Source organism: Anopheles gambiae, chromosome 2 (genome assembly GCF_943734735.2).
Source record: "Anopheles gambiae chromosome 2, idAnoGambNW_F1_1, whole genome shotgun sequence".
Taxonomy (NCBI): domain Eukaryota; kingdom Metazoa; phylum Arthropoda; class Insecta; order Diptera; family Culicidae; genus Anopheles; species Anopheles gambiae.
The window spans coordinates 16,241,120-16,255,958 of record NC_064601.1 but is presented as its reverse complement, the minus strand read 5'-3'; the positions used below and the strand labels follow the sequence as shown (position 1 = coordinate 16,255,958).

Here is a 14,839-nt window from a genome sequence, read left to right as displayed (position 1 = left end):
GAGAGAAAACAGCAAACCAAAAAAAAAAACACACACACACCCGTGACCGCCTGTTGCGTTACGCGGGCAAGCATGCAAACGAGTAACGGTGGTCGCAGCTTCGCAGGACCAAATAGTTACGAGCAATAAACAGATACGCGGCGGGCGGACCGCGGTCGTTTGCTCCTGGCGCCAAGCGCGCACCGGTGGCGTCATCGGTCGTGAAAGTGTTTAATTCTGGCAAGACACAGACACAGCATTCGCCCCGCCGTTCGTGTCTTCGAAGCACTCCACACACACACACACACCGCACTGCCAAGGATGAGAAGCTGGCGATGGTGCATCGCGATAGTTTGTGGTCGATTGTCCGACCTGTGGGGTAAAGGAGTAAAATCGATTTTCGACTCAGGGCTCTGACGGCTATGGGCCAAGGTTTCGCTGCACGGTTCGGGCGCAGTGTGAGAGCAAAGGAATTTCAAAGGGGATGCCAGCCTAATGAACCATACAGCATTGGGGTGAAAGGGGCCATCTTATTTACATGGCGTTGGTATGGTGTGAAAAGGTTTATTTCTTGTACGTTGAAAAAAAACCCAGATTTCTAGAGGTAAACGTGCTTTATGTATCATCCCAAAGATGTTCGAACACATAGATCCAAAAATTGACTTTTTTTTTAATTTAGGATATGCGCACATATGTTATCGAAAGATGTTTTAGCTGCTTCGTTTGATGCAAATAAGGCAGCCATACTATTACTGCAGCTTTAAAATGTAAGCACCCAGGCTCCGTGATACAGTTGTTTTACTGGACGATTGAACAACTTGATCAAACTGGGTTCAATAAAATATGGAATAAACACAAATATTTCAATGATAAGTGTACCGTCTAGCCTTTGATTGCAAAGTCCCATCCAAGAGACTAAGAGGCAGATCTTTCAACCGACTAAGGTTGTTGAATGTAACAAGAAGAAGTAAAAAATAATCCAAACGTTCCGTATGGCAACGTCTTCAGCACTACGTTCTCTCTAACAATAATTCACCAAAGTGCAGTCACGAAACAGTGATCAAACGGGTGTGTTTATTAAGGATTATATGACTCTAGCTTCGTTTATATCGACCCCATTTTGATCGCAATTTGACCGATTTTTCGGGGATATCATTAGAACCAAAAATCTTGTTACATGTATAGTGAAGTCTTTGGAAGCTGCAGCCCCTGTTATTGTTACTTTAACACTGCCTGTGTAAATAGCCTTTTCGTTGGACTGTGGTTCGAATTTCTAGTTGTCTTGATGGATGGAGATATCAATGGAAAATGAAAGGATAGGGCGAAAGGGCCCTCTAACTACACTATTCCGAGCTTGTCGAAAAGTGCTCTTTTCTGGGTCTCAATTCTGGGTCGCCTAGAAGAAGTTGGTGTGCTCTCACAGCGAATATCTTTAAGTTGCGTTTTGAGTTCAAAAGTGCGCAAGAATGTATGATGACTCTCAGTAATGTTTTATTCTGCTATCCAAAACTTGTATTACTTGGAAATTCTATAGCTAAACGTATCTTCAGTGTTTGATTTAGTATGGCACATATCACATAAGTTTTAAAATAATAGAAAGCACCTTGCTGGGTTTTGAAATACATGAAACCCAAATTCTTCAACCAGATTCTTTAGCGACAAGACAAATATGTAGGAAATGTATACTGTACAAAAGAACTTGTTTGATTACTCAGAAAATATTCTTAATTCTCGTATATTCTCCTTTTTCAATATACTTATTTGGAGCTAATACTCATGTTTTTGCCTCAGAATACACACTACACGGCAGGGCGTGGTACCTCAGTCCTAGAATGCTTCATCAATGAACGCAATGGAATGATCTTGGGATCTTGTAGCACTTGTTATCGAGTGTTGTAAATCTAGGCAACTTCGCCCTCGAACTCACTGAATCAATGTCTTCACTTTAACCACACCGAAATTTGGCCACGCAAAACTCAAACCCAACCCGCACACTTACACCCAGCACTTACCTTGGCCAGCAATATATCCCCGCCACCTCGAAACCGTAATGCCATGCTCCGGAATAAGCACCTTTGTTCTTTGGACCCGTACAAACTCCGTGGCCGTGGGCCTTGTTATCCTCCCACCCTCCACAGAATGTTCCACCGTCTTCGAAATCGTACCGACCGCCGCTGATGTGTGTACTATCGGCACGAGCGGCCGCCGCGACCGAACTGCCGCCGCCCGCCTGCATTGCCGCCATGTGCGCCATCTTTCATTTCTTCCTCCACCACTAGATCGCCACCGGCGGGCCGCTGCGTGCGCTCGGTGGCCGTCGCTGCTCGCTACCGTCCCAACAATGGCCGTCAGCGAAGCCTTCTGCTTCCCACTGCGTCGTGCCGTACCGTGCCGGATGGTGCTGGTACGCTGCTGCTGCTGCTGCGTGCTTCGGATGCACACCGAAGTCGTCCCGGTCCCCGTTGTCGTCACCTACGTCGTCGTCGTATCGATGCAGCAGGACCGGAACCGGTCGACTCATCGCAATTGCTGGACGATCGAGCGACGGCAGATGAGTCGATGCGATGGATCGCACTGGATCATAGCATCGTACAGACGGCACACACACACACAAGCACACACACACAGACACTTACAAACACTCACACAATCACTTCACTGCAACTACCTGCTGGATGCAGGATCAAAACACTGCTCGAATTCGCTGAGATGATTCGCTGACGGCTGGCCGCTGCAATCACCTCCCGGGCTCACACTTCGTCGCAGTTGCAACACACTCCGCCGTCGCAGGGGGGAAAAGCACTCGCGTGGTGGACGGGTTGCGGTCGACGGAGGAGCAAGAACGGTCGCCACACACTGCCCCGAGGAAAACCTAACCTAGATCACGAGGCCTCACGATGCTCAATGTGCGTATCTGCTCGAAAGCGCAAGCGATCGTGCGGTACGCCGCGCATCAAACAGGGCAAGACGAAGAGATAAAGAGAGCGAGAGAAAGAGAGTAAAAGTGTGAGACAAAGACAGAGTAAGGAAGAGAAAGCATTTGGTAGCCAAAAACAGGAGAAAGAGAGAGAGAGAGAGAGAGAGAGAGAGAAATGCAAAGGAGAGAACAACGATCAGTATCAGTCTGTGTGAGCAGCAACGAACAGTTTTGAGAGGGAAAGTTGGGAAATTCGGGAAAATAAACTTGGCGGAAAAACTCGGACCGGCGGTCCGGGGATGGGCGTTACACGATGTGCGTTACAAGCGGTACCAACACACTGGCGTGGTTGAAGGTATTGGTGATGTGTGTGTGTAGCAGTATCGGGTGTGCGCGCTGTACAATGGTTTGTGCACGATCGATGGTATTAATAATGGATGCTGACGATCGGATCGGTATCATGTTGCATGGGAAATCTGTACCATCCCCTATCTCGACGGAGGTAGGGGTGGCGTTGGGGAGAGTCCAAACTGTAGGGCAACGAAAACAACGTGAACATTCTCAAAACCGCTCCGTTTCGTTGTTTCTAACCCTCCCCTCTGTCACCTTCTCTTGATTTTCCCAGCCACTGCTCGAATTGTGCTGTGGTCGCTCGATCGGCTTACACTTTTCCATCCGGCCCCAGAGCCGCCCCATGATGACGTGAGCCAAAAAGGGATATTAAGGCGATAAACGAACGAACCACTATCCGCCATCCGCTTCGCAATCCGTGGCCCCGTAACCTTCGCATTGTTTCCACAACCGATGCCGTGACTGAGTGAAAACTCCCCCTCCTCCTCCTCTCTTCTTCTCACCACCACCCCTACCCCCTTTTATAGAACCTTTTACAGCTGGGATTTTCCATTTATCGATCGTGTTGGGAGTTTGCTGTGGCCGCCAGGCCCCCTTCCCCATAGAACGGGGCCATTGGCCGGGTCAACCGGGTTTTGGGGAGGAATTAAAAAAAAGTATAATGTAGCATAATCGTGAGGTGTGTGCGTGTGTACGCGAGTGACTTCCTGCGACAGCATTCACGCACGCTTTTGAGCGAACAGTAAATGTTGCCCCTCGATCATTTGCGGGCAGAAAAAGGAGTGTTTTTTGTTGGGTTTGGGAAGCCGCCTTATTCCTTTAACCTCAGTGCCCGTTACTTCGCTCATGCCGTGCAGGGGTCCGAGGACCCGGAAGTGTGGGGGCAGTTTGGCAGCTGTTGTGCACGGTGCTGTTTCGTGCTTTCGACTCCACATTGTCTTGGAGGATTCAATTAAAGGCCAGGACAGAGAGTCTAGCTGCAAAACTTCCCCGTAATTGCCGACCCCGCGCGAACGAAACGTCAAAGCTGAGTGGTGGATTGGCTCTCGGGGGGAGTGGAGGAAGGTGTGGTAGATTTGCACGCAGCGGGCAGGCACCGACACCACATGCACGTATTATTTTTACGTGTGAAGTAAAGAGTAAAGAGCCAGTGTAGCGTAGACGGTCCAAGTAAGCTTAGACTTAAAAATAGCATCCCCGCTGAACCAAAAATTTGACTCACCAACATCCATATAACCACATACACACACAGACATCTCTCTCTCTCTATCTCTCTCTTTACACACACACACACACAATCACAACACATTCCATTTGCACACAACCAGACGCACGGATGGGGCATCTCCCTCAGCTATACACGAAAACCAGCTGCCCCCAACACACACACACACACACACATTCGCTGCGCGCACACGTGCACGCGCAAGAACCCTAGCCCGATGACGACGACCACCGTCGTTGCAGACCGAGGTAGGGAAGAAAGCTAAAGGTGGAGGACAGGTTGGGGAAAAGCCCTAAAGGGTTTAACAGGAGGGGAGGGTTGAGAGTGAGGAGCAGAGCTGCTCAGTCCTGCGAGATGAGATGAGCGGAGCAGCGTACCCGAAGCGTACGCGCGCACCGACAATGCGCTGACACTGGCGCGAGCTGGTGTGCCCCAGGCCTATTCACACGGACTACTAAACTGTGTACAATTTGTACCCAACTGACATTGACACAAGGAGGAGCTTGAACCGTTTGTTCCCCTCGCTCCTTCTCGCACTCATGTCTCGCTCGCTCATGCATGCGGAGCTTGCTTTCTCTGGTTTCGTGACCACTAGCCCTTCTTCCCTCCTCACCTATCACCGTCACGGTGGATTCCTGCGAGTACATGCGTCCTCAGAGTCATCGGGGTCGAAAAAGATTCTCGCGGTTCAAAATGGCACCCCCTCCCCAAAACGGTTAAACGGTTTGGCCCTTTCTATACGGTTCCAGGCTTGGCAGGTAGTGTTGGTTTAGTGGCCAGGACATGTGAACCTCCTCCCCATCCCCAAGGGTCGATTGTGACTTTGAGAGTTTAAAACAATACACGCTTCGGCAGGAACCGTTCTACTGAGTAGCCGTTGGAGCGTTGGTGTGCGTACATGGGGAAGCAATCCGCTACTTGGGTTTCCCAACCCCACCCGGGGAAAGCAAACGGGCGGAAGCTCAAGACTGAGAAACGTGAAACAAACCATCGCTACGGCCAACGAAAAGCAACAACAGGCAAGGGCAGCATGAAAAGAAATAACACACAGTGGCGCACAGTCAGTGGCACCCAGCGCTCGACCATTTCTTCGTGCTCGGAGCTCGCGCCGCAAGATTCGCAATATTTCGGTGCGCACTCGGTTGTTGTTTTGCGTGCGCGATTCACTCGCCGCGAATTGTTCGCAGCGCATTGGACTGGGGTTGGGCAGTAGTGGCAGTAGTAGTAGGCTGTGGAGAGCGCACAGCAGCGTTGGTTGATGAGTCCGATTGAACGAAACCAGATCGGTGCCCCACTGTGTACTGTACGGTTGCGCGGGGTTGCGAAGAAGATGATGATGATGATGACGGCGATGATGATGATGATGGTGAAGGTGATGATGCTGATGCACGGTGTGCGTTCGGGTTGTGTTGGTGGTGCCGGGGGAGCGAACCGTCGCCGACATTGCCGCTTCCCGGACCCGAAACCTGCGAGCGAGTGTGTCAGTATTTTGGGAAACAGCTAGCTAGTCCCGCGTCACTGCCATCCCACGATTAGCTGCACATCCCAAGCCTCCGCCCACCCCCTCCTCTCTCTCACACACACACACACACTGAAACACAAACGCAGACACGTCAATTTGCCTTCAGCGCGGGAGCCCCGGCGAGGATAAAAGGGATCTTACTAATACGTCGCGCGCCACTACATGAGACCGAACCGATGCGGCAGACCACAATCCCTGTCCTCAAAAAAAAAAAAAAAAAAGACACTTAAACACAGCGCACAGTAGTCGCCCGCTCACCGCTTACTGTCACTTTCCCACTCCCCAACAGCCCAGCAAACAAATGCTGTCAATCTTGGCGGGGCAGCTCGCTCACTGGCCGGTACTACTACTACCTCCTTTCGGTCATCTAACTTTTGGGAGCAAACACACATGGGCATACACTCTCACACACATACACACACACACGTGTACACTATTATTTTCGCATTTTTGCTTTTTCAGGTTTGCTCTCTCCACGCATTAGATAAGCGGTCGCACTGTGTCGCCTTAATAACCACTTAACAATCTGTCACACAACTTTCGTCGACGGATGGCAGTACACTGATCGCTGCAGATCAAATGTATCTTTTAGCTTTTGCACATCACTTACGTACTCACACACACACACACACACGGCACTTTGCACGATATGGTTGCACTGTGGCCTGTACGTTGTAGCACCATGTAGCACAGGGCAGCTGCCTTCGGTTGGCGGGCGCGTTAATAATGCAGCATTAAAAATACTCTTTGGGGGATTGCTGCCATAGCTTTGCCTCGGCGGTCGAGTTACACACACCGTCCCCTTAACAACATGTGCGCTTAACGAGGCTCCAGAGAGAAGATTGTGTGTGTGTGTGTGCCATCAAGCGGTCGTCCTTTAATGCCGTCAGGCGCACTTTATTCAATTCGTCCAAAAGGGTACACAATTTAAAAAAAAACGGACTCTTATTAAACACACACCGATCTGTTTCGATCACACCGATCAGCTGTCCACAACTCCGTCGATGGAGGTGGAAGGAATTGGCGTTATGCGCACTTGTATTTGGGGTTCGGTGTTCACCACCCCCCATAAACACACTGGGGATTGACGCGCGCGAGATGAAACTGGGAAATTCGCCTTCTTTTTTTTTTCGCACACTGATCAACACACACTCACACGCATACAAAGTATAGGTCCGAACATCATGTACCTTCGTCACAGTAAGGGGTGGTGAGTTGGTTTGGGCTTGGCTGTGCTTTTACGCGTAGTATGGGCCATGCAAAATGGTTGACAGGTTGTCGATGTTTGCCGTTGTGCCGCGCGCCTGAGGAGCACAAAAGCAGCATCCTCAATGTGCCAGCGAGTTGTTCGCATACTATTTTCTACTTCTTTCCTCTTCTTCTTCTTCTTCTTCTTCTGCTGTTGCATTGGCAACGGCGCTCCTGCTCGCCAACTACGATACAAAGTAACGCACTGTCACACCGATGTTGGCAACCGATGACCGAAGACGGCCGCGTGATTGCCGCGCATTGGCAGCCGATCTGAACCGTGTTTGCCCCGATGATCGCACACTGCCATTATCAACACCAATGCCTGCCTGGTTTAGAGATATAGTTCAGACCTTCCCATGCAACAAGCACCACTGTTCCACTGTTCGTTCGCCACATCGGAAACACTGCAATGGCGTTGGGGCGTGGGGCCGGCATCGGTTTCGGTTGTCGCAATTGTTCGAGGTCACCTTTTCGATATCCTTGGCCGGTGCTGCAACGCGTGGCAGCGGGATGGAGGCGAAAGTACGATGTCACTACGTTCGAACCGACACTTCAAACTTTAAGAAACGGAAAGCCACAGCAGCGCGAACCACAAATTAACCTGCCGCTGCAAGCACCTACGCACGCTCTAGCCGAGGGGTTTACTGTGACCAAATTTTCCCTTTTCTCACCCACCGGAAACAATCGAAGCAAGCGAGGCAACGTTTCCTACTATCTCCAAACAGAACAGGTGTTGCTGTAGCGACTTTGCAGCGGCTCATTTTCCCATGCCCGTGAGAGTACGGGAGGGGGTGGGGGGGGGGATTTTTCCTTGCTATGTGTGTGTGAGTTTATGTGTTTGTGTGTGGTGTGTGATACAGGGATGATGACGGGAGGATTGGCCCACTTTCTCCGTCGTACAAAAATCATAACAGAACCTTCCCAGGCAGCAGATGTAGTGTCTACTGTCAACACTGTCAAACGTCAACTCTCTCTCTCTCTCTCCCTCCCAACGGTTCTAGGAAAGAGACAAAGATTAGAGGGAAATGTTGGGTGGTATGAGGGGATGCAAAGGGGATTGCCAGGAAGCGAATGAAATGGTAATTGTTGTACCGTGATTTTGTAGGTAAGAAGGTAAGCTGTATACGGCGGATCATGGAAATGGAAACTTCCGCCGAAACTCGCAAGTAACCGGGCGGCCTGCGTGTGCGTGCGGGTCCTGTGTGCTCTTGCCTCACGCGCTCTCTCTCTCTCTCTCGCTCTCGCTGTGTGTGCGACTGTATGTATGCGTAATTTCTTGTTCTTTCCGTATGTATTTTGCGCTATGCAGGCACTATGGCGGTGATGTCAGGGTGGCGGGACAAAAAAAAAAACACAACTCAAGCACTATACTATCGAAACCGTTTCTATCTATATCTACCGTTTCTATCTATCCACACATGCACACGGAGCGCATACGTGAGCGGGAACGTGTACGTGTGTTACTGCTGTCGTTTACTGCTACGGCTGCTACCACTACCACCGTTTCGCTGGTTCGTCACCTGGGTCGTCGCTTCCGTCCGTCCGTCGTCGTCGTCGTCGCACTACTCACGGCCTGCTTAGCCTGTCACACACTGTACTCACACACTCTGTCACACACTGCACTTTCCACAGGCAACGGCGTCGGCCACACTGGATCGATGGGGCAGAGAGAGAGAGGGGAGGAAAAATAAATTTAACACATTGCAACACCAGTGGTATATATCAACACAATACGAATGCGTATGGACTTTTCGATCGACAACGAGTTCCACAACGTTCGTTTCAGGTTGGATAGGTGGGCCCCTGGAAAACTCTGCCCCTCTGTGTTTGTGTGTCCGTGTGTGTGTGTGTGCTCGTGCCAGATGATGACCCTACCACGGTGACAAGGGGAAAACAGAGAGCGTTATTCGACTTTCGAGTTTTCCCTCTACTGGTTTCCTCCACACACTTTTCCACATACACGGGCACGATTTTCGTCCTTTCGTCAACGCACACACACAAACACACAAACAGGAGGAATGTTTGACCTGCTGGTTTCGCTGCTGGATTGTTGCTGCCGCTTCCTCCTGGGCTGGGGGAGGCGGTGAACCTGCCCTCTCTCCTTTTTCCCCAACCGCAAGGCTCAGGTTCGGGAAAACCAATAGGCAGTGTATTGCATATGCTGCCCACTTCTTTCTGCCTTTCCCGTTCTGCTTCTTCTTCTGTTTCGTGTTGCACGTTTTTCGTTTTTCGTTTCAAAGATTCCGTGTCAGTGTTTTCGTCGTCGTCGTCGTCGTTGCGTCGTTGCCCCTCTCCCGGTGGCGCTTTTTGCTTCTCAGCGGAAAGCTGAAACCGCGGGCCTGCTGCTGCTGCTGCTGCTGCTTGGCTCGACACTGAACTGTTCACCTCGGTTGGTTGCTCGCGAAAAACCCGTGGCCATGCGAAGGTAAAGGTGGCCACCCATACCACACCTGCACACACACACACACTCACACTCACAGGCTTGCATGCGAAACTGATCTCACTTTGATCTTTGTATGACACATTTTCTTTTCATTTCGCCTTACGCAGTGGGGGGGGGGGGGGGGAAGGTTGGAAGGTTTTCCTTTTTTCCCTGCCTGTGGCCAGTGTTGGAGAGACAATTTGGTCGCTGATGTTCCTTGGCCACACACTGGCACACACACACACACACAAAAGACACTCGATATTGTGAAATCAAAAATACACATCAAAAACCCGTTCTCTATCCCCGTGCGGGGAGCGCGGAACCGTACCAACCTATAATATCCGCGCACACGAAGACGAAGTTTTTGGTTCGTTTTCGGGGAGAGGGAGCGGACAACAGGGAGATGCGATGCGGAGATGCGAGCGGGACGGAGGTCACCACCCAACCAACTAACCACGAGCAACAACAACAAAATAAAAACGCAACCGAATCACTCGCGCTGAGCGAAGTGAAAACCTCGCTGTGCGCCCCAGTTCGAAGGTTGGAAAAACTGTGGCGGCGGCGGCGCTCGGACGGAAAATGGACGGCTGAGCGAAATGGTGTGCACGCGCTCTCCCAGCTCTCTGCCCCAGCAGAACGGGCAGCACAACAGAGCGGCGGGCGGCTGCGAGCTGGCCCGAGAGCCCGAGAGCGCGAGAGAAGAAAGCGTGAGCGAGAGCGAAGCGGCATGGGCCAAAGGATATGCGGGACGGTTGCGCGGAACGATGGGAAAACGTTGCTGAGCAATTGTTCTGCGAGAGCGTGCCTGTGCGGGAACGGGACGGTCGATCGGGGGGTTTTCCCAGCGAGCGGAAAAACTACCCTACCGCACGAGAGAGAGAGAGAAAGGAAGGGAGCGAGAACCGCGGAGGAGAGAGCGCGCGTACTCAAAACGGGAGAGTGGGTGGCAAAAAGAGAGAGAGAGAGAGAGAGAGAGAGAGAGCGAAGGGCATGGAAAATCTGCTCTGCGCTCTCCCCCGTGCTCTCACCTTGTGTGGCGAGTGTGGAGCCTGGTGTTGGAGACGGAGCAACCGTCCTTAGCGAAAAGCGGACGGAATTCCTTGCGAGCCATCTGCAAGATTGACCAACCACGCTCTCGTCTCCGCCCTTCCTTTCTGAAAACCCCCTCTTATTAATGTGTGCGTGTGTGTGGAGGGGGGGGGGGGGAGGTACACTATTGTGCCATACACACACACACACACACAGACACACAAAAACACATGAAGAACGCGCGCGCTACAGGGAAATCATATTTCACCATATGCTAAAGCGGACGGTTCGCGTGCTGGCTGACACAAGGGCCGGCCCTACCACACAATCTAACATCGTCTACAGGGGAAGAAGGGGGTGGAGATGGAGGAGTGTTGTGGTGTTGAGAAACGGCACTCAAGTGAAATGGATCCCGTTCTCGCACACACTCACAGTGTGATGACATATGGTGAGGGCCGTCTCACGCAGCACGCGGCAAATACCAACCCAAAACCCTGACTTTCCCCCCCCCCCCAGACTGGCCCCAGAAATGCAAATGCACACAGTTCGGGGTGTGTGTATGTTTGTGCCAAAGGGGCAACCTCCTCGCCCCCTCTTTTTGATCAAAGCAACCTGTTATGGAGCGGGCCCAACCGACAGCAAACGGATCGAACCAAAACCCCCCAAAAACCGATCACCGATCGCGAGTGGCGTTGAGGAGAAAGATGGGGTACCGGGGCGGGGACTGAATTTGCATCCAAAATGAGTTGAGTTGCCGAGCTGGCCGAGCGGCTGCTTTTTTTTTACTTTAAATGGGCTCGTTTCAAGGGTTTTGCGAGCGGCGCCGGAAGAAGCCGCCTACTGCTGCCGCTCATGGGCATGGCGCATGGCATAAAAATACTGGCGCTTGGTCATCATCATCATCGTCATGAGCGGCCCCCTCCCCACGCCGAGGTGAGTAATCGCGATTCCGAGGCAATGTATAGTTGGAGAGCAATATTTGTTTGTTCAAGTGGTAAAGGTGGACGAGGGGGTGTGAGTTGGGGGTGATGGGGTGGTATGCTTACTCAAGGCTTTTGTCATCGCTCTCGGGCGCGCGCGATCCTGATCTTTTGTGCCGTTTTTTTTGTAATTTTCGAAAGAGCAACATTTGATCGTAATAATATGCGATCGTGAGTGGGGCGAGAGGGTTGAGATGGAAAGGTTGGTGGCGAGGGGGATTAGGGAGGGTAAAGAAATCGGATCACCACCCAGTCGGTCGCCTTTTTTTTCTCTTGTTGGGGCCGCTCTTTTGGGGTGAGGTAAAATTAGACGACTTCCCTTGGATGTACTAAATCGCCGCATGTGTGTGTGTGTGTGTGTTTGTGTACATTTTTTTGTTGTTGCCACGATGGGATGAATGGCATTTCGAGTGTTTCCGCGGTTGTGGTATTGTAGCTCGTTGATGGCGGGGCAATTTTTGAGGACAAAACAAAGCAGCAAATAACAACGGACTCGCGTCGCGTTGACAATCGGGCATTTACGTGTAGTACGGAAGGCTCGCCATCACCACCACGCGAAGGCATGGGCGAGAAAAGACAGGGTGGAACAACAAAACAAAACCAAAAAAAAAACCAACACCCTTCAACGTCCACCTTCCAACGACCATCTCCCCCGGAGCTCTCGCCACCAGCTGTTTCCCACGGAGGAAGCGGCCCACCGGAGTTCCTCCCCAAAAAAAAAACCCCGATGCCCTGGCACCTGGCACGCAACCGTCAGGCCCTTCGCGTGAGTTACACTTTGTTTACACACATCATATGACAAATGTCAAACAGCACGGCTCGATGCGTCCATTCGGGAGTGTGTGCGCGCGCGCGCACATCACGCTCCAGCTCTCTGGTCGGTGTGTGTGTGTGCCATGCTCTCTGCACGGTGGCACTTACCCCGGTAGCACTAATGTCCCCGCGCCTGCTTGGGGAGAGGGTGCGACCTGCATTTTCAATTTCACTGTCCATCCGCAGCGAGCTCGCGCCAGTGCGTGTATCGCACGGGAAGAAATGGCCCCTGCGCGGCCCCTCATCCCGGCCACGCCAGTTGCGACACTGGGGGAGGAGGGGGCAGCACTACCGCCCGCCACCGTTTGCTTTGGACGAACGCGAGAACGCACTCTGACAGTTGCAACACGCGGTGCCGCTCTTGGGAATGTAAACACGCAGCAATCAATAAGGAAGCAGAACGGTGCGAAACAGGGAGCGAGCGGGGTAACGGACACGACATCACACAGTGCCGTGCGAATAAGTGGCACCAGCGGCAAGGAAACGGGACCGTGCGTGAACGAGGAAACAAATAAGAAGAAGAAGAAGAAAACACACTCACAGAATGGTGTAAAAATTACAATTCGTCACGCTAATTAAGTTGGAAAGGGCCAACCTTAGTAGGGAGGGGTAGGAAGGCGGAAACACTATTAGGGGCAATAAAATATTACACGCCGACCATTTACCGTACCGGCAAGGCCCGTCCCTTGTCAACGGTTTTTGGGTGAAGTTTTGCAATCCAACCCCGGTGGACGCGCGTTGTGACGAGCATAAAGCATAATTTCGTGTGTTTGCGCGCGCGTGTGTTTCAACGGTCGATGAAGGAAGCTACACTGATTAGCAGTGAAAAGCGGCATGAAAATAGGAATGTGAAGAAAATGTGTAAGAATTGGTATTTTGTTTTTAGCGTGGGATTGTGAAAGAAGAAAAGTAATTCAAAGCAACATTGCAAAAAGCGAAACAAGCGGACACATACATTGGAGCACAACAACACAAAAGAATGAAATGAAAAAATATATTAAGATATGATAGTAAAAGAAAACTGAGTATATAAATCTTAGAAACATATAAAACTTATAAAAAATGAATAATTCAAGCAACTGAATAAAATAGTGTAAAATATTCTTATTAAAAGACAAACAAAAGAAACAAAATAAAAAAGTAATAAAAATCCTGGCAAAGAAGAATGTACTAGGCATTAAGATTATGTGTTTAAACAGTAAATACGTTTAAAAGACGAATGAAATATAAAAAATACAGACACAAACATAAAAATGTTTTGTCGGTTGGATCAAAGTCAGTCTAATCTATGTACAACAATAGTAAAACATGTCGGGGATTGAGCACAAGTCAGGATGAGCTCAGGGACGCGGTAAACCAGCGAACTATTGGTAAGAAGAAGAAGAAGAAGAAGAAGAAAAAGAAGAAGAAGAAGAAAAAGAAGAAGGAGAAGAAGAAGAAGAAAAAGAAGAAGAAGAAGAAGAAGAAGAAGAAGAAGAAGAAGAAGAAGAAGAAGAAGAAGAAGAAGAAGAAGAAGAAGAAGAAGAAGAAGAAGAAGAAGAAGAAGAAGAAGAAGAAGAAGAAGAAGAAGAAGAAGAAGAAGAAGAAGAAGAAGAAGAAGAAGAAGAAGAGAAGTAAATAGGTTCACGAGTAAATATGTTTGAGGCATGTAAATATATTTTTAATCCGAAGCTTATTGTCTTCTACATTTAGCTTTTGTGATAATTCTTTAAAGTTAATAAATATCTTCAGTATTATTTATTAATTGCATAAAACTTCAGGGATTTTTTATTTCTTTACATTAACGCTTTCATAAGTAATTTTATCAGCTGAAGACTACAATGGTTTCATCTTTACACTCAACACTGGTTATTATCATTTTATCATGCGTTCAACATGTCCATGGATTAACCAGCTCAAGGGCACCCTTTGTGGCCCTTTCCGATGCCAACCATTTCACCCGTGCTGGCCGCGCCTGCATGCATGGTAATTATCGTACGGCAATAATTAATAGAGCCGGCAGAGATCTGCATCACAGCAGGCAGAAAGCGGTCGGGTCGCTCTCCAGCGAAGAACGGACCACTGCATTGATGAATTGATTATCGACCCGGCCGGGATGCGGCCGATCGACAGGTCCCGGCGATCGCGCTCACAACCCCCAGCCCGATCTGATTGACCATGATGAGCACAAGGTTGGTGCAGCATAGCTGCAGCTGGCCCACGGTACGCTGGTGCAGGTTTTGTTCGATTTACATGGACAGTAGATTCCGTTTTTGCTACTGCACAGTCCCAGCAATATGATATTTATAGAGTTTTTTTTTGTTTTCGTGGCAGAAATCGACAAAACATACGCAAACGGGCAAATTGT

At 50.1% G+C, this 14,839-nt stretch overlaps 1 protein-coding gene across 1 annotated transcript in view; it reads right to left on the bottom strand.

Annotated features, from left to right (window-relative positions):
• Positions 1-5,055, bottom strand: part of LOC3290568 (junctophilin-4) — a 10,603-nt gene extending 5,548 nt beyond the window's left edge. Inside the window, exons 1-2 of the mRNA XM_061648350.1 lie at positions 4,850-5,055; positions 1,992-2,893 (exon numbers count right to left, since the gene is read on the bottom strand). Coding sequence (XP_061504334.1) covers positions 1,992-2,233 — 242 coding nt within the window. The 5' untranslated portion in view covers positions 2,234-2,893; positions 4,850-5,055. The remainder of the gene's footprint in view (positions 1-1,991; positions 2,894-4,849) is intronic.
• Between the last annotated feature and the right edge of the window lie 9,784 nt (positions 5,056-14,839).